Source organism: Mustela putorius, unplaced genomic scaffold, assembly GCF_011764305.1.
Source record: "Mustela putorius furo isolate JIRA1106 unplaced genomic scaffold, ASM1176430v1.1 tig00004041_pilon_pilon_pilon, whole genome shotgun sequence".
NCBI lineage: Eukaryota > Metazoa > Chordata > Mammalia > Carnivora > Mustelidae > Mustela > Mustela putorius.
This window is the reverse complement of record NW_025422176.1, coordinates 2,982,995-3,008,299: the sequence shown is the minus strand read 5'-3', so window position 1 is coordinate 3,008,299 and position 25,305 is coordinate 2,982,995. Positions and strand designations below refer to the sequence as shown.

At 36.9% G+C, this 25,305-nt stretch overlaps 1 protein-coding gene across 1 annotated transcript in view; it reads left to right on the top strand.

The window, feature by feature from the left end:
- The window catches only part of LOC101693462 (phospholipid-transporting ATPase ABCA3-like), a 181,217-nt gene that overhangs the window by 32,888 nt on the left and 123,024 nt on the right, over positions 1-25,305 (top strand). The window contains exons 9-12 of the mRNA XM_045072708.1: positions 4,036-4,209; positions 7,075-7,256; positions 10,993-11,130; positions 22,798-22,915. Coding sequence (XP_044928643.1) covers positions 4,036-4,209; positions 7,075-7,256; positions 10,993-11,130; positions 22,798-22,915 — 612 coding nt within the window. The remainder of the gene's footprint in view (positions 1-4,035; positions 4,210-7,074; positions 7,257-10,992; positions 11,131-22,797; positions 22,916-25,305) is intronic.

Sequence of the window (25,305 nt, the reverse complement as noted above, 5' to 3'; positions counted from 1 at the left end):
CCTGTTTCATCCATCCCTTCAAATTTAAAAATAAAACATCCATGTTGCTACAAAAGTTGGGTATTCATCCTTTCTGATAGAGGCATAATACTCCATAGTGTATATGGACCACATCTTCCTTATCCATTCATCCTTTGAAGGGCATCTTGGGAGTTAGAGAGGAGAAGGGAATTGGGGGATATTGGAAGGGGAGGTGAACCATGAGAGACTGTGGACTCTGAAAAACAATCTGAGGGGTTTTAAGTGGTGGGGGGTGGGAGGTCGGGGGAACCAGGTGGTGGGTATTAGAGAGGGCATGGATTGCATGGAGCAGTGGGTGTGGTGCAAAAACAATGAATACTGTTATGCTGAAAAGAAATAAAAAATAAATTTAAAAAAAGTACACTTATCTTGATAAGCACTGAGTAATATATATATAGCCATTGAATCACTATATTATACATCTGCTTGACTTATTTCGCTAAGCATGATACGCTCTAGTTCCATCCATGTTGTCTCAAATGGCAAGATTTCATTTCTTTTGATGGCTGCATAGTATTCCATTGTGTATATATACCACATCTTCTTGATCCATTCATCTGTTGATGGACATCTAGGTTCTTTCCATAGTTTGGCTATTGTGGACATTGCTGCTATAAACATTCGGGTGCACGTGCCCCTTTGGATCACTATCATCTGAAATGAATAAAACACTGTATGTTAACTATACTGGAATTAAAATAAAAAAATAAACATACAATTGATTTATACTGAATTAAATTAATATTAAATTTAAAAAAAACATCTAAAGTAGTCATACTTTATACACAGTATAGAATGGTTATTTCCTGGGAGTTGGGGGAAAGGGAAGCAGGGAGGTATTAGTGAAAGGGTACAGAGTTTCATTATGCAAGACGAAGAAGTATCTTAGAGATCTACTAAAAGACATAGTGCCTATAAGTAATAGTAATATTGTAGTATTACAGTAATACTGTACTATACACTTAAAAAACTTGCTAAGAGGTACATTTTATGTTAAGTATTCATTGTTACCAAAAAGATAATAAGTAAACAGGGCAGAAGGAAACTTTGGGAGGTGATAGATATGTTTATAGTATAGATTATAATGTATTCACAAGTATTCACAGGTATATACCTACCTCCAGACTCATCAAATTGTTTACCTTAAGTATGTACAGCTCTTTATATGTCAGTTATACCTCAATAAAGTGATTTAAAGGAAGAAGGAGACAGTTGATATCATTGTAATTTGAGTGTTTTTTTGTGTTTGCCTTTTTAACTTTATTTTTTTGTTTCAAGTTTTTATTTAAATCTAGTTAGTTAACATATAGTGTAATACTGGTTGCAGAAGTAGAATTTGGCAGTTCATCACTTACATATAGCAGTCCTTGCTCATCACAACATGTGCCCCCCTTAATACACATTATCCATTTAGCCCATCCACAACCCACCTCCCTCCATCAACCCTCAGTGTGTTCTCTATAATTAAGAGTCTCTTATGGTTTTCCTCTCTCTTTTTCTTTCCCCTTTCTCCTGTGTTCATCTGTTTTGTTTCTTAATTCCACATATGAGTGAAGTCATAAGGTATTTGTCTTCCTCTGACATTTCATTTAGTAGTTCCATCTACATCATGGCATAGGGCAGGATTTCATTCTTTTTGATGGCTGAGTAATATTCCACTGTGGGGGGTGTGTGTGTGTGTGTGTGTGTGTGTGTGTGTGTGTTGTACTACATCTTCTTTATCAGTAAGTAGACCTTTGGACTCTTTCCATAGTTTGGCTATCATTGATAATGCTGCTATGAACATTGGGGTTCATGTACCCCTCTGAATCTATAATTTTTATATCCTTTGGGTAAATACCGAGTAGTACAATTGCTGGGTTGTAGGATAGTTCTATTTTTAACTTTTTGAAGAACCTCCATACTGTTGTCTGGAATGGCTGCACTAGTTTTCATTCCCACCAACAGTGTAAGAGTGTTCCTCTTTCTCCATATCCTTGCCAACATCTGTTGTTTTTTGTGCTGTTAACTTTAGCCATTCTGATAGGTCTGAGGTGGTTTCTCATCATGGTTTTGGTTTGTATTTCCCTGTTCCTGAGTGATGCTGAGCATCTTTTCATGTATCTGTAAGCCATCTGGGTGTCTTCTTTGGAAAAATGTCTATTTGTGTCTTCTGCCCATTTCTAAACTGGATTATTTGTTTTTCAGGTGTTGAATTTAATAAGTTCTTTATAGATTTTAGATACTCTTTATCAGATAAGTTGTTTGCAAATATCTTTTCCCATTCCATAGGTTGCCTTTTAGTTTTGTTTCTTCAACATGCAGAAGTTCTAAGAGTTTATTTTTGCTTTTCTTTCCCTTGTCTCCAACGATGTGCCTAGCAAACAGTTGATATGGCCTAAGTCAAAGAGGTTGCTGCCTGTGTTCTCCTCTAGGATTTCAATGGTTTCCTGTCTCACTTTGAGGTCTTTGATCCATTCTGAATTTATTTTTGTATATGATTTGAGAAAGTGGTCCAGTTTCATTCTTCTGCATGTGGCTGTCCAGTTTGCCCAACACCATTTGTTGAAGAGAGTGTCTTTTTTCCATTGGATATTCTTTCCTGCTTTGTTGAAGATTAGTTGACCATGATTTGGGTGTTATCACTTTCTTCTTTAATGTTGACTTTATGTCATCCCAATGATAATCTTAACAAGAATTCTTTTTTGAGCCCATAGGATCCAATGCTTATGGACCTAACCATATCCAACTCTCAGTAGTTAGCAATTTATTCAGCTATTCTTTTTTTTTTTTTTTAAGATTTTGTTTATTTATTTGACAGACAGAGATCACAAGTAGGCAGAGAGGCAGGCAGAGAGAGAGGAGGAAGCAGGCCCCCTCCTGAGCAGAGAGCCCGATGCAGGGCTCAATCCCAGGACTCTGGGATCATGACCTGAGCAGAATGCAGAGGACTGGGTATTTACCCCAAAGATACAGATGGAGTGAAAAGAAGGGCCATCTGTACTCCAATGTTTATAGCAGCAATGGCTACGGTCGCCAAACTATGGAAAGAACCAAGATGCCCTTCAACGGACGAATGGATAAGGAAGATGTGGTCCATATACACTATGGAGTATTATGCCTCCATCAGAAAGGATGAATACCCAACTTTTGTAGCAACATGGATGGGACTGGAAGAGATTATGCTGAGTGAAATAAATCAAGCAGAGAGAGTCAATTATCATATGGTTTCACTTATTTGTGGAGCATAACAAATAGCATGGAGGACATGGGGAGTTAGGAGAAGGGAGTTGGGGGAAATTGGAAGGGGAGGTGAATCATGAGAGACTATGGACTCTGAAAAACAATCTGAGGGGTTTGAAGTGGTGGGGGGGTGGGAGGTTGGGGTACCAGATAGTGGGTATTATAGAGGGCACGGATTGCATGGAGCACTGGGTGTGGTGAAAAAATAATGAATACTGTTATACTGAAAATAAATAAATTTAATTAAAAAAATAAAAAATTAAAAAACATTAAAAAATTAAAAAAAAAAAAAAGAATGCAGAGGCTTTAACACACTGAGCCACCCAGGCACCCCTATTCAGCTATTCTTTATTTGGAGCATTGTGATTGAGATTGGAAGCATATGTTTATTTTTTTCTTTCTTTTTTTTCTTTTTTTTGTTTATGTTTAAAACTTCATGTTTTATATGTTTAAAACTTCATACAGAGCTTTTTATTCTACCCAGTAGTTAAGACTCTGGAAACTCTAGCTGTTATTTACTGATTGTGTGCATTTATAATTTCTCAAGCCCAGTGCTCATGAATAAATCTTTATTTAAATGACTATAAATATCCTGTACACAAACTATTAATTCATTTATTTAACACATATTTAGGGAGCATGTACTGTGAGCCTGATGGTGATACAAGGATGAAAAATAAAGACAAATACTCTTCCCTCATAGAGCTTACATTCTTTTCTCTATAATGTAGTAGAAAAGGTCATTGTTTTGCATATTGCTTTAGAGTGACCTTATAATTTCCTTATTTTCAGTCCATTTGGCTGCTTCTGCTGGAAGTCTCCTATATTTTGCCAGTTTCTTTCCATTTAATACCATTAATCAATTCTACGGACAGATGACCCTTACCAAGAAGGTGGCTGCCTGTCTCAGCTCAAATGTTGCATTGGCACTAGGGATTAGTCGTCTGCTCAAGTTGGAAGTAAGACGTATGTGTTTGCCCTGCAAATTTTGCCTTTGCTGTTTGATTCCCTGAAAGGTGGAATTGAGACAACATAGGTGGGACAGTGGGTAACGAAGTAAGAAAATCCTATACAAATTATTTATCCCTAGATTTGTTTATTGTAAAAACAGTTATGTGAACTAAAAAAAGAAAAACCAGAGTTGTGAAAAATTATAAGTTCCCCATTACGGCACAATAAGCCTCCAGTTATACTCTCAAAGTAGTTTTAAGCCTGTTCTGCTGCTTGCTTTATTTAACTTAATAATCTGTTAGGCCTCTTCTCACATAGAGAAATATTAACTTTTTACACATTTAATATTCCATCCATTGTGACGTACTATAATTGATTAGTTCTCTAGCAATGTATATTTAAGTAGTTTCCAGTTTTTTGCTATTAGTATAACAATACACATATATTTGCTCAAACATTATGCATACTAATGTAAATAATTTTTTCAATATAAAAATACTATCTTATAAGATATTCATAGCTTAGCTTTGATTGCTATTGCTGTTGTGATAACTCAGTAAGTGCAGAGTAGATACTTCTGCCAGTTTGAGCTAAGAATTTAATTTTATTTTCCATATGAAAATCAAGCTATTACCATCATTTATTGGATAATTTGTTGATCTCTACTGGTTTCAAATTCCATCTTTGTTTTATGTCAAGTTTCCACATATACATGTATCTTTCTGGTGATTTTTTCCATTCTTTTGATCTCTTTTATTCTACTTTTGTGTCAGTACTACAATGGTTTTCTCATAGCTTTATAACAAGTCTTAATATGTTCTTATCCCCAGACCTTGTTTTTTATTCATGTCACTTTGAGAATCACTTTATCAAAATCTATGAAAACTCTTACCGGGATTTAGTGGGAATTTCATTACATTTATTCATTAATGAAGATGATTAAGGACTTAATTTTTTCACCTGTGAACAAAAACCTACTCCCAATGAACAGCCAGTCAGAAGAATATACATATGATTTCTGTTTGGATACTTGCATTTTTCTTTCTTTATACCTGAAACATTAAAATTTCACTGGTATTTATCTAGATGTGGGATTTTCATTGGCTTAGTCTACAACAGAATGTATACTTTTTGGTTTTCTAATTAGTTTTTTAAAAGGTTTTTACTTATTTATTTGAGAGAGAGAGAGAAAGAGAGTGAGAGTATAGGAGGGGAGAGGGTCAGAGGGAGAAGCAGACTCCCCACAGAGCTGGGAGCCTGATGTGGAGCTCGATACAGGACTCCAGGATCATGACCTGAGCCGAAGGCAGGCGCTTAACCAACTGAGCCACCTAGGCACCCACTTTTTTGTTTTCTAATTGAATTATTTTTTATTGGGTTAGTTTATTTTATTTAGTTATTTTTTTCTATATTTTCTCTTTCGCAAACTCCTGTTGTGTTCTGGCTGGGAGGATTTCTCAAGGTACAGCAGACTTCCTAAAATTGCATTCTACCTTTGTTGTTGTTGCTAATTTGCTGTTCACGGTCTCTCAAAATGGCTTTCATTTTGATAATTTTTTTTAAAGATTTTATTTATTTATTTGACAGAGAGAGATCACAAGTAGGCAGAGAGGCAGGCAGAGAGAGAGAGGAGAAAGCAGGCTCCCTGCCGAGCAGAGAGTCCGATGCGGGACTCGATCCCAGGACCCTGAGATCATGACCTGAGCTGAAGGCAGTGGCTTAACTCACTGAGCCACCCAGGCACCCTCATTTTGATAATTTTTAACTCTACCAAATACTTTTTCTTAAGCTGTTACTTTTTTATAGCTTTTTCAAATACACAGTGCTAGTGAATATTCTGATGGTATTGATCTATAGGAAAGGGAGGCTGAAGCTGAAGAAAGGACAAGTTTCACTGACCATATTCATGAAATGTCTTTGAATTAGGAGTTCACTGCAAGCCCCCATGCTTTTTCAGTTATGCTATACTTTGTCCAAAAATAGAAGAAATAGAACAAAGGATAACTTTTTTTTTAAGATATTTTTTAAAATTTTATTTATTTATTTGACAGACAGAGATCACAAGTAGGCAGAAAGGCAGGCAGAGAGAGAGGAAGAGAAGCAGGCTCCCTGCTGAGCAGAGAGTCCCATGCGGGGCTCAATCCCAGGATCCTGGGATCGTGACCTGAGCCGAAGGCAGAGGCTTTAACCCATTGAGCCACCCAGGTGCCCCACAAAGGATAACTTTTTTAATGATTTTTCTTTTTCTCTTCTATCAGAACTTTATTTATTGATTGATTTAGAGAGAGTTGTATGTGCCATGTGTGAGTGGGGGAGGAAGAGCAGAGGGAGAGGGAGAGAGAGAATCAAGCAAGCTCCACACCCAGCATGGAGCCCAGTGCAGGGCTGGATCTTACGACCCTGACATCATGACCTGAGCCAAAATCAAGAGTTGGACACTTAACCAACTGAGCTACCCAGGTGCCCCAGAACTATATTTAAGCAAAATCTCTTTTTCTTCTGCTTTGTAATATAGTCAGCATCCATCTCTAGTCCTGTTGAATATTTTTCCAGATTTGTGTACTCTGATGGTAGTTTAAATGTGAATTTAGTATGAAGGGATAGAAAAATAGGATCTAATAGACTTGCTTTTTTCTTGCCATTTTTGTTATTATTGTTTCATTCATTGACCCTGTCTCAGTCATTCCTATTTATTTTTGTAGATTCTAAATTGAGGTCAGAAGAACCCAGTATTATTACATATTCTATCATTTTCTTAGATGACTTAAACAATAAGGGTATTAACATATAGATAATTCACAGTGACAGGATTTAGAGTATCAACTTTTTTCTTTGCTGTTTCACAGAGCTGTCATCCATGGTGTATCCTTTTTATTTCAGAAACTGGTATTAGATGGAATAATATTTGGACACCAGTCGGCCTTGAGGATAATCTCATGTTTGGCTATATTTTGTTGATGCTTTTACTTGATGCTTTCTTGTATGGCCTTGTGACCTGGTATATAGAAACTGTCTTTCCAGGGCAGTATGGTGTGCCCCAACCATGGTACTTTTTTCTTATGGTGAGTACTAATGCTGATGTTATTATAAAAAGTCATAGTCCTTTTGAGCCTATTTCTTTTAATATTTATAGGCAAATCAAAAGGTCAGATGCAGAATAATTTGCCTGTGCATGCCAGCCATATGAAAATGCTAGCTATTTCTTGATCTCTTAAAGCCTTCCACATATGCAAATGCATATCTGTGGATAAGACACTGAAACCCCATACATTTAAAAATTGCGAGTAATAGAACTCTTCTTCAGCTACATGGTACATTGTAAATTAGATTGAGGGATAAAGAAACCTGAAAGTCTGCAGAAGATTTTCCCAGCTAAATAACATGCAATGATTTCTTAGATCCTGGTAAGTAGAGGATTGGTTATTTCCCGTATCTCTGTCCTTACCACCTGTTTACTTTCAAGGAGTAGAGCAGTTTACTTAGAGTGGAAGAGTTTCTGCATCTTGCCCTCCACATTATTCCTGAATAATATACAGTACAAAGAAAGTATTCTGAGTGTGATAAAATGCATTGGCTGTGACTTCATTGTTGAATAATTCCGTTTTGTCTCTTCTTCCTGAACACTAACATTTCAAAACAATTTTTACTTCTAAATCCTAGAGACATAAATAATACACAATTTTGCTGCAAAGTTCAATCCCTTGAAGTATGCAATAGCCACAGAGTAAGCCAGTGTTTTTTCAAGTTCTTAGAGTACTTCATTTCTTTTTTCACCTTAAAATTTTTAATTCCAATGAAATTCATATGTTAAAACTAACTATTTTGAAGTGGAACAAAACATGGGAGGTTAGTACATTTACAATGTACTTGCACATATCTAGTTCCAAAATATTTATCACCCCCAAAAATAAAGCCTTATACCCATTAAGAAGTCACATCCCATTTTTCCCTATCCCAAAGCCCCTAGCAAGCACTAATCAGCTTTCTTTTTCTATGGACTTACTATTCTGGATGTCTTTTATAAATAAAATCATATAATATGTGACTATTCAGCTTCTTTCACTTAACATAATGTTTTTGAAGTTTATACATGAATATGTATCAGCACTTCATTCTTTTTGATTACCGAATAACATTCCATTGTAAGTATATAGGACAATTCCTTTATCAACCTATAGTTTGAAATGTAGGTCATCTTTTGGCTGTTTGAATAGCGCTGCTAGGAATATTTATCTATAAATATTTGCTTGTGTACCTGTTTCAGTTCTTTTGGGAATATACCTTGGAGTAGAATTGCTAGTACTTAGGATAATTCTGTTTCCTGTCTTCAGTAATCACTAAACTGTTTTCTGCAGTGACTGCACCATTTGTACATTCCCACAAGCAATGTACCGGGGTTCCAATTTCTCCACAGCCTCAAAACCCTTTTTTATTCTTTTTCCTTTATGATGGCCATCCTTGTGGGTATAAAGTGGTCTCATGGTTTTGATATGCATTTCTCTAATGATTAATCATGTTGAGATATTTTCATGGGCTTGCTTCTTGGCCATTGGATATGTTACTTACAGAAATGTCTATTCAAACTCTGTGACTTTTTTTAAATATATATTCTGGACAGTAGATCCTTATCAGATACATGATTTACAAATATTTTATTCCATTCTCTGGTTTATCTTCTCATTCTCTTTGTAGTACTCTTCCATGCACAGTAATTTTTAACTTTGATTCAAAGCCAATTAAAAAATTTTTGTTGCTTGTGAATTTTGTGTCATATCTAATCCAAAGTCATCAAAATTTACCCCTGTGTTTTCTTCTAAGAATTTGATGGTTTTTAAAAAAAGAATTGTATGGTTTTATCGTTAAATTTAGATCACTGATCAGTTTTGAGTTGATTTTCATATAGTATGAGATAGGGATTCAGCTTCATTTTTTGGCTGTGGATATCCTTTTGTCCCAATACCATTCTTTGGAAAGACTGTTTTTTTCCCCATTGAATGGTCTTAGCACCCTTGTTGCAAATTGATTGACCATAAATGTATGGTTTCACTCTTGCATACTTAAGTTTATTGCATTGGCCTATACATCTGTTCTTTTGTCAATACCACACTGTTTGATTACTATAGTTTTATAGTAAGTTTTAAAATCTGAAAATGTCATCCAGCTTTTTCTCTTCTTTTTCAAGATTTTTTTGGCTATTAGGAGGTCTTGGAGTCCATAAGAACTTGGGATCAGCTTCTCTATATCTGTAAAAGTAACCATTAGAATATTTATAGGAATTACAGTGAATCTGTTGATTGCTTTAAGTAGTAGTGCTGTATTAAAAGTGCTGTCTCTCACAGGGTTTGAAATTTATTTGTAAGGATCAGAAAGAGGGGGAAATGAGACAGAAAAGGAAAACAGCCAGGAAAGAACATGTCAGCACTGTGGGCCCCTGGAGCCCTGTGATGCAGGGAACTCTGGGAATCAGTGCAAAGCACGCAATGATGATCTCGAAATCACCCCCCACCACCAGAAAAATAATGCCTTTCAGTCCATGAACTTTCTTTTTCTTTTTTGTCTTTCTATTTATATTGTCTTTAAATTCTTTCATTGAGGTGTTATAGTTTCAGTATATGAGTCGTTCACCTCTCTAACTTTGTTCCTAAGTATTTTACTCTTTTGGATCCTATTATAAATAGAATTGTTAGAATAGGATTTTCTTTTCATATTGTTCATAGTTCACAACTGATGTATGCATGTTGATCTTGTATCCTGCCTCTTTGCTGAATTTGTTTATTAGCTCTAATAGTGTATATAGGAGAGGATTCTTTGGGCATATCAGTATGTAGAATCACATTATCTTCAAATATAGGTAGTTTTACTTCTTTCTTTCCAGTTTGGTTATCTTTTATTTCTGTGAATAGCAAGGATGAAAGCAGGTATCCTTGTCTTATTCCTGATTTTAGAGGAAAAGCTCAAGTCTTTCACTATTGAAAACTAAGCTGTGGGTTTTTTCATAAGTTCCCTGATGAATTTCAAGAAACTGTTCCTAAGGCGCCTGGGTGGCTCAGTGGGTTAAGCCGCTGCCTTCGGCTCAGGTCATAATCTCAGGGTCCTGGGATCGAGTCCCGCATCGGGGTCTCTGCTCAGCAGGGAGTCTGCTTCCTCCTCCTCTCTCTCTCTGCCTGCCTCTCTGCTTACTTGTGATTTCTCTCTGTCAAATAAATAAATAAAATCTTTAAAAAAAAAGAAACTGTTCCTAGTTTTCCAAGTGTTTTTTTAATCCTGAAACACTTTGTCAGAGGCTTTATTTGTTTCAGTTGAAATGATCATGTTCCATTTGTTCTATTAGTGTGATATATTTCATTGATTGATTTTTGTACATTAAACCTCTCTGAATTCCTAGGATAAGTCCCACTGTGCCATGATGAATATTCCTTTTGATATGCTATTAGATTTAGTTTACAAGTATATTTTGAAGATTTTAAAATCTGTATTAATAAGGGATATTGGTCTGTAGTTTATTTTCCTTGTGATGTCTTTGTCTGACTTTGGGGTTGGCTTTTCAAGTAATACTGAGCTCATAGAATGAGTTAAAAACTGTTCCTTTCTCTTACATTTTTGAAAGGTTTAGAGAACAATTTTCGTTAACTCTTGTTTAAATGGTTGGTACCAGTGATGATATCTGGTCCTGGACTTTTCTTTGTAGGCCCATTTTGATTACTAAGTCAGTCATTTTATTCATTATAGATGTGTTCAGATGAAATGCTTCATTTCTGAAAGCTCATCCTAGTAATTACATTTTGGCTTTCTTTGTAGCACTCCTACTGGTTTGGTGAACCAAAAACTAGAAGGAAGAAAGAAGAGATGAAAAACTGTGGGGAAGCTCCAAACAAGTATTTTGAGCCTGAACCTACTACTTTGGTGGCAGGTATCCAGATCAAACATTTGCACAAGGTATTTCTTTCAAAGGTCTCTTTTTCCTGCAAAGACTGAAAGCCATATACTGTGCCCTGGATTTGTAACTGGCCATTTCTAGAAAACAAATAATATGCTTAATAATGAATGGGTCATAAGCAGTATAATTGTAATTTAAGAGATATCCATAGAATGCATAGATATATCTTTACACTATAGTATTTACTTCATTATGCTTTTAATCTCCTCTGATGGGCTTGTCAACAAGTGATATTTCAATTTTGTAATAAATTCTGTGAAGAAAATAAGCTAGGTACCTTAGTAACATCTGAGTGTAAGTGCAGAGGATGACACTAAATGTAGTTAAAGGGAAATCTCTCTGAGGAGATGACCTTTGAGCTGAGATCTGAAAAATGAGTAGAACTAATTTTTTTGAAAAGCTAAATAAGAAAAGAATAATACCCACAGTGAGCAAATAGCAAATTCAATGAACTGAGGTGAGAAAGATCTCCATGTATTTGAGGAGCAAAAAGAAGTCAGTATATTTGGAGGCAAAAGAATGATAATAAATAGCTTCATTGGAAAGCCATTGATTGGTGATCACTAGAGGAAAATGATACACGTGTTTTAAAGATCATTTTGGCTACAGTATGGAAAACAGGGTGTTGAAGGGTGGGGAGTTGAAAAGGAAAAGAATGGGAAAAAGAAGACTGGGTGCTACTTTTTATAAGAAATAAGAATTGGATAAGGGTTGTGGAAGTGTACATGAAGACAAATGGACAGATCCAAGAGATTGCCAACAGAACTGAGAATACTGGGGGGTGGGAGGACACCGAAGGAAGAGGAGTAAACTAGAATAATTCCTAGAATGAGAAACTAGACTAGCATGTTAAAAACAGCAAGTCTGTCATTTACCAAGTTGCAGTAGATTTTCTTAAATACATGTTTCTTGTTTCCTGTGCTCCCTTAGGACAATTCCTGAAGATGATATGTGATTTTTTTGTTGTTGTTTTGGTTTTGAATTTTCACAACTTTTCTTGTTTCACTGGGGAGTGGGTCTGTGGACCCACTTTTCATGCTGATTTCCTAGCAGTGAAACTCCCTAGTTTGGCCATTGTGCACATTGCTGCTATAAACATTCACGTGCATGTGCCCCTTTGTATCGCTACATTTGTATTTTGGGGGTAAACACCTAGCAGTGCTATGGGTGGGTCATAGGTCAGCTCTATTTTCAACTTTTTGAGGAACCTCCATGCTGTTTTCCAGAGTGGTTGCACCAGCTTGCATTCCCATTAACTATGTAGGAGGGTTCCCCTTTCTTCACATTCTTGCCAACATCTGTCATTTCCTGACTTGTTAATTTTAGCCTTTCTGACTGGTGTGAGGTGATATCTCACAGTGGTTTTGATTTGTATTTCCCTGATGCCAAGTGATGTTGAGGATTTTTTCATGTGTCTGTTGGCCAGTTGGATGTCTTTGCAGAAATGTCTGTTCATGTCTTCTGCCCATTTCTTTAGATTAGATTACTTGTTCATTGGGTGTTAAGTTTGATAAGTTATTTATAGATTGTTGGATACTAGCCCTTTATCTGATACGTCATTTGCAAATATCTCAAATATTTGCTGTTGTGATAACTCAGTAAGCACAGAGTAGGTATATCAAATATCTCTCATTCTTTTGGTTGTCTTTTGGTTTTGTTGATTGTTTCCTTTGCTGTGCAAAGCTTTTGATCTTGATGAAGTCCCAATTGTTGATTTTTGCCCTGCTTCCCTGGCCTTTGGCAATGTTTCTAGAAAGAAGTTGGAGCAGCTGAGGTCCAAGAGGTTATTGCCTCTGTTCTCCTTAAAGATTTGGATGGATTCCTGTCTCACATTGAGGTCTTTCATCCATTTGGAGTCTGTTATCATGTGTGGTGTAAGGAAATGGTCCAGTTTCATTCTTCTGCATGTGGCTGTCCAATTTTACCAAAAGCATTTGTTGAAGAGACTGTCTTTTTTCCATTGGATATTTTTTCCTACTTTGTTAAAGATTAGTTGACCATAGAGTTGAGGGTCCATTTCTGGGGTGTCTATTCTGTTCCATAGATCTATGTGTTTGTTTTTGTGCCAGTATCATACTGTCTTGAGGATTACAGCTTTGTAATAGAGTTTGAAGTCTGGAATTGTGATGATGCCAACTTTGGTTTTCTTTTTCAACATTCCTCTGGCAATTTGAGGTCCTTTCTGGTTCCATATAAATTTTAAAATTATTTGTTCTATTTCTTTGAAAAAAAAATGGATGGTATTTTGATAGGGATTGCATTAAATGTGTAGATTGCTTTAGGTAGCAGAGACATTTTCACAATATTTGTTCTTCCAATCCATGAGCATGGAACATTTTTCCTTCACTTTGTGTCTTCCTCAATTTCTTTCATGAGGACTTTATAGTTTTCTGAATACAGATTCTTTGCCTCCTTAGTTAGGTTTATTCCTAGGTATTTTATGGTTTTGGATATAGTTGTAAATGGGATTGACTCTTTAATTTCTCATTCTTCTGTCTTGCTGTTGGTATAGAAATGCGACTGATTTCTGTGCATTGATTTTATATCCTGACACTTTACTGAATTCCTGTATGAGTTCTAGCAGTTTTGGGTGGAGTCTTTTGGGTTTTCCACATAAAGGACCATATCATCTACAAAGAGTGAGAGTTTGACTTCTCCTTTGCCAATTCAGATGCCTTTTATTTCTTTTTGTTGTCTGATTGCTGAGGCTGGGACTTCCAGTACTATGTTGAATAGCAGTGGTGACAGTAGACAGCCGTGCCATGTTCCGGACCTTAGGGGAAAAGCTCTCAGTTTTTCCCCATTGAGAATGATATTCACTGTGGGTTTTTCATAGATGGCTTTGATGATATTGAGGAATCTGCCCTCTATGCCTACACTGTGAAGAGTTTTGATCAGGAAGCAATGCTTGCTTTGTCAAATGCTTTTTCAGCATCTATTGAGAGTAACAGATGGTTCTTGTTCTTTCTTTTATTAACGTATTGTATCAAGTTGTTTTGTGAATGTTGAACCAACCTTGCAGCCCCAGAATAAATCCCACTTGGTTTGTTGTGAATAATACTTTTAATGACTTATTGGATCCTATTAGCTAGTATTTTGGTGAGAATTTTTGCATCCATCTTCATCAGGAATATTGGTCTGTAATTCTCCTTTTTGATTGGGTCTTTGTCTGGTTTTGAGATGAAGGTAATGCTGGCCTCATAAAGTGAGATTGGAGGTTTTCCTTCCATTTCTATAGTTTCGGTAGAGTAGGTATTAATTCTTCTTTAAATGCTTGGTAGAATTCCCCTGGGAAGCCATCTGGCCCTGGGCTCTTGTTTGTGGAAGATTTTTGATTACTGCTTCAATCTCTTTACTGGTATGGGTATTTTAAGGTTTTCTATTTCTTGCTGGTTCTGTTTTGGTAGTTAATAAGTCTCTAGGAATGCATCCATTTCTTCCAGATTGTCAAATTTGCTGGCGTAAAGTTGATCAAAATATATTCTTATAATTGTTTGTATTTCTTTGGTGTTGGTTGTGATCTCTCCTCTTTTCATTCATGTTTTTATTTATTTCGGTCCTTTCTCTTTTCTTTTTGATAAGTCTGGCTAAGGGCTTATCAATCTTATTCATTCTTTCAAAGAACCAGCTCCTAGTTAATTCTTTCAAAGAACAAGCTCCTGTTCTTTTTGTTTCTATTTCACTGCTTTCAGCTCTGATCTTTATTATTTCTCTTCTCCTGCTGAATTTGGGCTTTCTTTGTGTTCTTCCTCCAGCTCCTTTAGGTGTAGGGTTAGGTTGTGTACTTGAGACCTTTCTTGTTTCTTGAGAAAGGCTGTATCTCTATGTATTTTCTTCTCAGGACCACCGTTGCTGTGTCCCACATATTTTGAACAGTTGTGTTTTCATTCTCATTTGTTTCCAGGACTTTTTTCAATTCGTCTTTAATTTCCTGGTTGGCCCATTCATTCTTTAGTAGGATGCTCTTTAGCCTCCATGTATTTGAGTTCTTTCCAACTTTCCTCTTGTGATGGAGTTCTAGTTTCAGAGCATTGTGGTCTTAAAATATGCAGAGAATGATCCCAAACTTTTGATACCAGTTGAGACCTGATCTGTGACCCAAGATGTAATCATTTCTGGAGAATGTTCCATGTGCACTAGAGAAGACTGTGTATTCTGTTGCTTTGGGATAGAATGTTCTGAATATATCTGTGATGTCCATCTGGTCCAGTGTGTCTTTTAAGGCCTTTATTTCCTTGTTGATCTTTTGTTTGGATGATCTGCCCATTTCAGTGATAGGGGTGTTAAAGTCCCCTACTATTATTGTATTATTGTCAATGTGTTTCTTTGATTTTGTTATTATTTGGCTTATATAGTTGGCTGCTCCCATGTTAGGGGCATAGATATTAAAATTGTTAGAGCTTCTTGTTGGACAGACCCTTTGAGTATGATATAGTGTCCTTCCTCATCTCTTATTATAGTCTTTGGCTTAAGATCAAATTTATCTGATACAATGATTGTCACCTCAGCTTTCTTTTGATGTCCATTAGCATGGTAAGTTGTTTTCCATCCCCTCACCTTAAATCTGGAGGTGTCTTTGCGTCTAAAATGAGTTTCTTGTAGACTGCATATTGATGGGTTTTATTTTTCTATCCATTCTGATACCTTGTGTCTTTTGATTGGGGCACTTAGTCCATTTACATTCCAGGTAACTATTGGAAGATACAGATTTAGTGCCACTGTATTGTCTATAAGTGACTTACTTAGACAATAAGTGACTTATTGTCTCTGTTCCTTTCTGGTCTACTACTTTGCTCTCTCTTTGCTTAGAGGACCCCTTTCAATATTTTCTGTAGGGCTGCTTTGGAGTTTGCAAATTCCTTTCATTTTTGTTTGTCCTGGAGCCTTTTTATCTATCCTTCTATTTCAGTGATAACCTATCTGGATACAGTTCTTGGCTGCATGTCTTTCTCATTTGGTGCCAGTATTTTTTGTGGCCTGCCAGGTCTCAGTGGATAAGTCTGCTACCAATCTAATATTTCTACCATTGTATGTTACAGACTTCTTGTACTGAGCTTCTTTCAGGATTTTCTCTTTGTCACTGAGATTTGTAAGTTTTACTATTAGATGACAAGGTGTGGACCTATTTTTATTGGTTTTGAGGGGGGCTCTCTGTGCCTTCTGGATTTTGATGTTTGTTCCCTTTGCCATATTAGGGAAATTCTCTACTATAATTCACTCCAATATACCCTCTTCCCCCCTCTCTTTCTTCTTTTTCTGGAATCCCAATTATTCTAATGTTGTTTCGTCTTATGGTATCACTTATCTCTCAAATTCTCCCCTCGTGTTCCAGTAGTTGTTTGTCTCTCTTTTGCTCAGCTTCTTTATTCTCCATCATTTGGTCTTCTATATCACTAATTCTCTCTTCTGCCTCTTTTATCCTGGCAGTAAGAGCCTCCATTTTTGATTCCACCTCATTAGTAGCTTTTTTTAATTTCAACTTGGTTAGATTTTTGTTCTTTTATTTCTCCAGAAAAGGATTTTATTTCTTCAGAAAGATATTTTCTAATATCTCCCATGCCTTTTTCAAGCCCAGCTAGCACCTTCGGAATCATCATTCTAAACTCTAGTTCTGACATATTACCAATGTCCATATTGGTCTGTAGGGACCAAGGTTTCTAGCGGTTGGTGCTGCCTCTTGGTTATTTTTGTGGTGAGTTTTTCCGCCTTGTCATTTTATCCAGATAAGAATATATGAATGACCCCTGAGGCTAATAATACATTATATGTTTTTTAAAAAATTATTTTAAAAAACCAATCATAATTAAAAATGGAAAAAAAAAGAATATATGAACGATGGAATAAAATACTAAAAGGGTTCCAAAGACCCCAGAAAATGTATGATAACCAAATCAGAAGAGACCCAAGACTGGGGGGAGAAGAAAGGAGGGAAAAAGAAATTAAAATATATATATATGTGTGTGTGTGTGTGTGTGTGTGTGTGTGTGTGTGTATATGTGTATATATATATATGACTGGTGAATAGAACAGAGCCACCCACTTGACTTTGAGTGTATTTTGGTCTCTTAGAAGAAGCTACCTCCCAAAATTTTAAAGAAATTGTGTGTGTGTGTGTGTGTGTGTGTGTGTGTGTGTGTGTGTATGTGTGTATATGTATATACATACACAAGTACATGCACACAAGTAAGGGTAAATACATTAAAGGGATGGGATATGACTATAAAGATGAAAATTTTTAAAAGATACATATAATGTATTTACCCTTATTTGTGTGTGTGTGTGTGTGTACACACATATATGCACACACCAAAAATAAGGGTAAATACATTGAAGGGATGGAATATGACTATAAAGATGAAAAATTTTAAAAAATTCTAAAAAAGGGATTGATAAGGTAAATTGGAAAAGAAAAAAAAGAGGAGTGCATGTGCTCAGGCAGGAGACCAGAACAAAACTCTGTGCTTAATTTAGGGTATATTTTGATCTATTAGAAGAATTTGTATCCCAAAACTTTTTAGAAAAAACCTATATGTATACAAAAAATAAGGTTTAATACAATGAAGGGATAAAATAGAACTATAATAATGACTTATTTTTTTCTTAAGAAAGGTATTGTTAAGATAAACTAGTTAAAAAATGTTAAAAGAGGAAAGTTTAAAAAAAGGAATAAGAAAAATAAAATAAGAAAAAAATTAACTTTGCAAGACTAAAGGATCATGGGGAAAAAGCCATGAATTGTTTGCATTGCTTTCCCCTTAGCTCTGGAGTTCTGCTCTTCTCCTTGATTGGTGAGTTTGGTCTTGGCTGGATTTTCTTGGTAATCTTCTGGGAGGAGGGGCCTGTTGCAGTGATTCTCAAATGTCTTTGCCCCAGGCAGAATTGCACCACCCTTGCCAGGGGCTAGGCTAAGTAATCTGCTTGGGTTTGGTCTCAGGAGCTTTTGTTCCCTGAATACTTTCCATAAAGCTCTGGAGGACAGGAATGAAAATGGTGGCCTTCTAATTTCTGGTCTGGAGGAGCCGAGCTTAGGGTCCCACTCCTCAGTGTGCTCAGAGATAAGCCATCAATCACTCCTGTCTCCCTGGTCTCCGGCCATGTTCTGTGCCCACCCAGCCTGTGACTGAGTGTTTCTATCTCTGGTGCACAGCCCTGTTTGGAGTCTCCAAACCCAGGAGATTCCTGCCACACTGCTCCTCCCAGAGGAGGAAGGTGAATCTCCCTGGATCTGTCCCTTGTGGGGTCTCTTCTCGAAGAACAGTGGCCTGACTGTGCCTTGGATCATGGCTTAATGTAACCCTGATCTGAAAGCTCACTCCTCGGCTCTGTCTCTGTAGTCGGCTTCCCTGCTCTGATGCCTGGGAGTTCTGCCACACTCAGAAATTCCCGTTGTTTCTGTGACCCCGCGGGACCTGAGACCATACTATCTCCACAAGTGTTCCACCCCCGGTTACCCTCTAGATTGATGTCCCTCAGTGGAGTAGACTTCTAAAATTTCTGATTTTGTGCTGTGCTGCTCTACTGCTTGCTGGGAGCCAGCCCCTCCCACCATGGTCTGTCTTGCTGTAGCTTTAGATTCACTTTTCCACATATCCTACTTTCCAGAAAGTGATCGATTTTCTGTTCCTAGAATTTCTGCTCTGCTCTTCCATCTCCTGTTGAGTTTGAGTTTGTAGGTATTCAGAATGGTTTGATAACTATGTAGCTGAACTCCTGAGACCTGATGTCCTATCAGTTGGCTACTCCTCCACCATCTTGCCTCTCTCCTCTTTTTCTTTTTTCTTTTGCAGCATCTAACCTGCATTTGTATATATCATGCATTATATTTTCATTTTAGAAATTAGTTTTTATCACTATAAGTTATGTTTCTTTTTAGTTTTTATCTTCTTTTCCTCTTACCTTAAATTCAGTTAGCCAACAAATAATACATTAGTAGCTTTTCTTGTAAAGTTCAGTAATACATTAGTTGCATATAACACCCAGTGCTCATCACTTCACATGACCTCCTTACTGCCCATCAACCAGTTACCCCATCCCCGCACTCAACTCCCTTTCCACAACCATCAGTTTGTTTCCTGGAGTCATGGTTTGTGTCCCTCTCTGATTTCTTCCCAATCAGTTTTTTCTCCTTGTCCCTGCAATACTCTACACTATTCCTTATATTCTGCATATGAGTGAAACCATATGATACTGTCTTTCTCTCCTTAACTTATTTCACTTAGCATAATCCCCTGTAGTTCCATCCATATCAATGTAAATGGTAGGTAGTCATCCTTTCTGATGGCTGACTAATACTCCATTCTATATCTGAACCACATCTTCTTAATCGTTTCATCTGTTGAAGGACATCTCAGCTCCTTCCACAGTTTGGCTATTGTAGACATTGCTGCTATGAACATTGGGGTGCATGTGCCCCTTCTTTCACTACATCTGTATTTTGGGGGTAAATACCCAGTAGTGCAATTGCTGAGTCGTAGGGTAGCTCTATTTTGAACATCCTGAGGAAACTCCATACTGTTTTCCAGAGTGGCTATACCAGCTTGCATTCCTACCAACAGTGTAAGAGAGGTCACCTTTCTCCACAACCTTTCCAACATTTGTTGTTTCCTGACTTGTTAATTTTTGCCACTCTAACTGGTGTAAGGTGGTATGTCATTGTAGTTTTGATATGTATTTTCCTGATGACAAGTAATATGGAGCATTTTTTCATGTGTCTTTGGCCATTTGTATGTATTCTTGGGAGAAGTGTCTGTTCATGTCTTCTGCCCATTCTTTGACTGGATTTTTTGTTTTCCAGATGTTGATTTTGAGAAGTTCTTTAAAGATCTTGGATACCAGCCCTCTGTACTGTCATTTGTAAATATCTTCTTCCATTCCATAGGTTACCTTTTAGTTTTGTTGACTATGTCCTTTGCTGTGCAGAACTTTTTATCTTGATAAGGTCCAAATACTTTAGTTTTGCTTTTGTTTCCTTTGCCTTTAGAGATGTGTATTGCAAGAAATTGCTGTGACTGCCTGTGTTCTCCTCTAGAATTTTGATGGATTCCTTTCCCATACTGAAGTCTTTCATCCATTTTGAGTTTATCTCTGCATACGATGGAAGAAAGTAATTCAGTTTCATTCTTCTCTTTGTGGCTGTCCAATTTTCCCAGCACCGCTTATGGAAGAGACTGTCTTTTTTTTCCATTGGATATTCATTCCTGCTTTGTTAAAAATTAGTTGAGAGTCCATATCTTGGCTCTCTGTTCTGTTCCATTGATCTATGTGCCTGTTTTGTGCCAGTACCATGCTGTTTTAATGATAACAGCTTTGCAATATAGGATGAAGTCAGGCAACGTGATGCCCCCAGTTTTGGTTTTCTTTTTCAACATTCTCCTGACTATTTGGTATCCTTTCTGGTTCCATATAAATTTGGGGATTGTTTGTCCCAGGTCTGTGAAAAATGCCAATGGAATTTTGATAGGAATTGTACTGAATGTGTAGATTGCTCTGGGTACTATAGACATTTTCACAATGTTAATTTTTCCAATCCATGAGCATGGAGTGCTTTTCCATCTTTTTGTGTCTTCCTCAATTTCTTTCATAAGTGTTCTATAGTTTCTAGAGTATATATCCTTTATTTCTTTGGTTAGGTTTATTCCTAGGTATCTCTTATGAGTTTTGCTGCAATTGTAAATAGGATCAATTCCTTCGCTTCTGTTTCTTCAATCACATTGTTAGTGTACAGAAATTCTTCTGAAACTGTTCCAAAAAGTAGAAATGGAGGGAAAACTTCCAATTTCATTCTATGAAGCCAGCATTACCTTAATCCCCAAACCAGAGAAAATCCCCTCTCAGAGGATAATTACATACCAATATCCCTGATGAACATGGATAAAAATATATTCTTACAATTTCTATGCTTATCATATCTTTTAATAGATAAGATGACTCCATAAATAAGGTGGGGGGGAAGTCCTATAACAAATTTTTATTTAGGGGAGTAAAAAAGTGGGAGAAAGTTTATAATAATCACTTCCTATGTCATTTCTAGAAGCCAAAGTCTATTAAAGTTGTAATTAGTTGTGGAGCATGAGGAATAACATGGAGGACATTGGGAGATGGAGAGAAGTGAGATGGGGGAAGTCTGAGGGGGAGTCAAATCATGAGAGACTGTGGACTCTGAGAAACAAACTGAGGGTTTTGGAGGGGAGGAAGATTGAGGGATGGGTGCACCTGGTGGTGGGTATTATGGAGGGCACATATTACATGGAGCACTGGGTTTGGTGTATAAACAATGAATTTTAGAACAGTGAAAAGAAATAAAATGGGAAAAAAAAAGAAATGCAGCTGAGTTCTGTCTTGATTTTTTTATCCTGCCATGTTGCTGAAGTGGAGTCTTTAGGATTTTCCACATGAAGTATCATGCCATCTTCGAAGAGTGAAAAAGTTTGAGTTTTTCTTTGCCAGTTTGCTTTTTATTTCTTTTCATTGTCTGATTGCTGAGGCTAGGACTTCTAGTATTGTGTTGAACAGCAATGGTGAGAGTAGGCATCCCTGTCATGTTCCTGACCTTAGGGAAAATCTCTCAGATTTTCCCCCATTGAGAATGATATTTGCTGTGGGCTGTTCATGGATGGCTTTTATGATATTGAGGTATGTTCCCTTTATCCCTATATTTTGAAGAATTTTAATCAAGAAAGGATGCTGTATTTTATCAAATGCTTTTTCTGCATCAGTTGAGAGGATCATATGGTTCTTGTACTTTCTTTTATTAATGTGGTGTATCATATTGATTGATTTGCAAATGTGAAACTACCCTGGCATCCCAGGAATAATCCCATCTGGTCATGGTGAATAATCTTTTTAATATAGTGTTGGATCCTACTGGGTAGTATCTTAGTGAGAATTTTGGCATCCATGTTTATCAGGGATATTGCTCTATAATTTTTCTTTCTGGCAGGGTCTTTGTCTGGTTTTGGGATCAAGGTAATGCTGGCCTCATAGAGTTTGAAAGTGTTCCTTCCATTTCTATTTTTTGAAACAGCTTCAGAAATTAGTAAATGTATTAATTCTGCTTAGAATCTCAAGAATTTCCGGGCATGCTCTTGTGAATCACCAAACTTCTGGCTGAAATCATGGCATCAGTGGCAACTTCTATGAAGTTTCCTAGCTCTTACTACAATTGAGTAAGCCCGTAATTACTATATTACACTCTTCCAACATAGACTATAGAAGGGCCTCCATTTTCCTTACCAGATCACACCTATTTTGCCTAATATATAAACTCAGTGACCTACAAATGTTGTTCATTGTTCACATTATCTTTTTTCACAAGTTGGTAGTATAAGGTTGCTTTTTTTTTTTTTTTTTACTTCTTTGTTGAACTATAGTTGACTCATAGTGTTACATTAGCTTCAGGTGGACAACATAGTTATTTGACAAGTGTGTATGTTATGTTGCACTCACCACCAGCAAACTACCACCTGTCACCCTACAATGCTGTTATAGTACCATTGACCATATCCTCTGTACTATACCTTTCATGCCCATGACTTGCATAACTGGAAACCTGTACCTCCTACCTTCACCTGTTTTATAATGTTGTTTCTTCTAAGGGTAGAGTATGTGAGTGTTTTGTCTTTCATAAGTGATAGTGACAGATAACAATTCTTTCTTTTATCTCACAGGAATTTGGTGACAAAGTAGTAGTAAACAACATGTCTTTGAATTTATATAAGGGGCAAATCACTATTCTTCTAGGACAAAATGGGGCAGGAAAAACCACAGTCTTGTCTCTTCTCATAGGTATGTATTTATTTCTGTTTAGAGCAGAAGTCAGGTTCCTTCTAAGGCTTCAAACCAATCAGCACCTTGTGGTATTGAGTATGTTGTTATTTCAGTGTTGCGGTTTTTATTACACTTTAATTATTTACAACCAAGATGCCCTTGGTAATGTAATAAATTGATTCATTTATTTAATGAAAATACTTATATGCCTATCCTTTTATAGGAATTGGTAATACAGTGATGATTACAGGGTTTTTACCCTCAATTTTGTACGCTGGTGGAGATAGAGGAAAGAAACTTGAAACTAACATCATAAGTGTAAAAGGAGATGTTATATGTGGGATGCTGTTCACCTAACAGAATGCAACATAACCTGTCTTGGGGGTGGTGAGAAAAAGGGAAGTATCATCAAATCTGAGACAAATAGGATATCTAAAGGTCCATGAATGGAACCAAAGAATATTATAGACACAGCAAAGACTAGGAGACTTGAAAGGAGGGAACTGACTAGATCAGAGATAGAATCTGAATAATAGCAAAAGGTAAAGCTAGAGGAATAATCAAGTGGTCAAATCATGAAAGGTTTGAGGGAAGCCGTGCTATGAAGATTAGAATTTATGCTGACTGCAATAAGAAGCCATGGGAGAATATTTTATATAAGTTTATATGTTAGACACACTGCATTCACCAAAAGGGAAGAATGGATAGATAAGGAGTACTATGGACAACTAGAATCATGAATCCCATGTTGTGTATGAGGTTAGCATAGGTTCTAGAGACTGGAACAGGGCTGAGCCTAGTAGTTGAAATATAACAACCTCCCCTTTGAAACTAAAATGATGCCAAAACTAGCTCAGGAAGGACAGACACTACCTGCATTCTCTGCTATTTTATATATTTGAACTGATTTCCTCTAGGTCTCTTTTAAACCTCTTCTTAACAACATGGCTACCTAGGTAGTATCACAAGGTTATGATCTGAATTGTCATTAACCTCACGATAATATATGCATTATATATAGTTGATATGCTTTACATGTTATCTTGGAACACAACCATGTTCTACATGTAATGACAGAACACATATAATGCACTTTTCCATCTGTATATGGTCATGCCCTTTCTCTCCATGGGAGTGCCTGAACCATCAGTCCACCTATTGAAATCCTATTCATACACCAAGAATGAGCTCAGAAGCAACCATTAGGAGCAAATTCTCAGAGATGGTAACTCCAGGTTCTGGTCCCTTCATAGGCAAGGTATATACAAACAAGCACAAAATGTCAGAATCAATTTTGCCAGAACTTGGGAAACAGGAAAAGGCTTACAGCAATTAAACAAGACTAAATGAAGATAGAGGTAACTTAGAAGCAGGAGGTGAGAGTCACATCAGAAATATGGTGAACTCGGAAGCTCCAGACCCTCCTCCCCATAGAGACACTAAGTTAACAATAATATGCAGACAAACATACCTTTTTAGAAACTCCAAAAACAAGTTTGGATGCTGCAGCATGCATATGTATGCATGTCAAATACCAAAAAGGGCAGGAACCTTATGGCGTTTTCTCACCCCAACTCCTCTACTAGCATGTCATGGCACAATGAGGAGGAAATGCGCCAATTCCAAGCTACTCCCTTGGGACAGAAAGAAAAGACTAGAACTTCTATCCAATGTTCTGGCTTGTCTAGGGACTGCCCAAGGGACTGGTTTCTGCTTTGCCTAATGGAGAACTAATGGGAGTGGCAATGTATTATGGATGACAGTTTGGAAGTCACAGGAAAACACAGGCAAATGCTGCAGCACTTTAAAGTATTTTAAGGCAGCAGGAAATGTGCAATTCCCCACTCAGATGCCAAGGAAGCAACAGAAAATATGCAGAGAACTACAAAAGAAACAAAATCACCAAGATGCTTAAGGAAATTAAGATAGTTTGGAGCGGCCGTATATAGCAGAATGAAAACATATGCAAAACCCCAAAGACCCATCCCCAGAAAATATTTTAAGGTCCCAAAACCTGAGGTGATGGGTGAAGGACTTCCCATGCATGAAGCTAGTCCATAAATACTATGAGAGATGTCTGTTTTTAAATATTTAAATATCAACGAAATACAAGGCATACAAAACACGTGCACGTGCACGCGCGCGCACACACACACACACACACACACACACGGAAACCTGCCCCAAAGTAACAAAATAAAGCACTAGAACATGACCCTAAAGAAACACAGATCTCTGAATTACCTGGCAAAAAGTCATTTTAAGATTTTCAGTGACCTAAAAGAGAACACAGACAACAAAATGAAATGAGGAAAACTATGCATAAACAAAATCCTAATAGAGGTAGAAGTAATTTTTTAAAAACCCACACAAATCCTGAATATGGAAAATGTAAGTACTAATTTGAA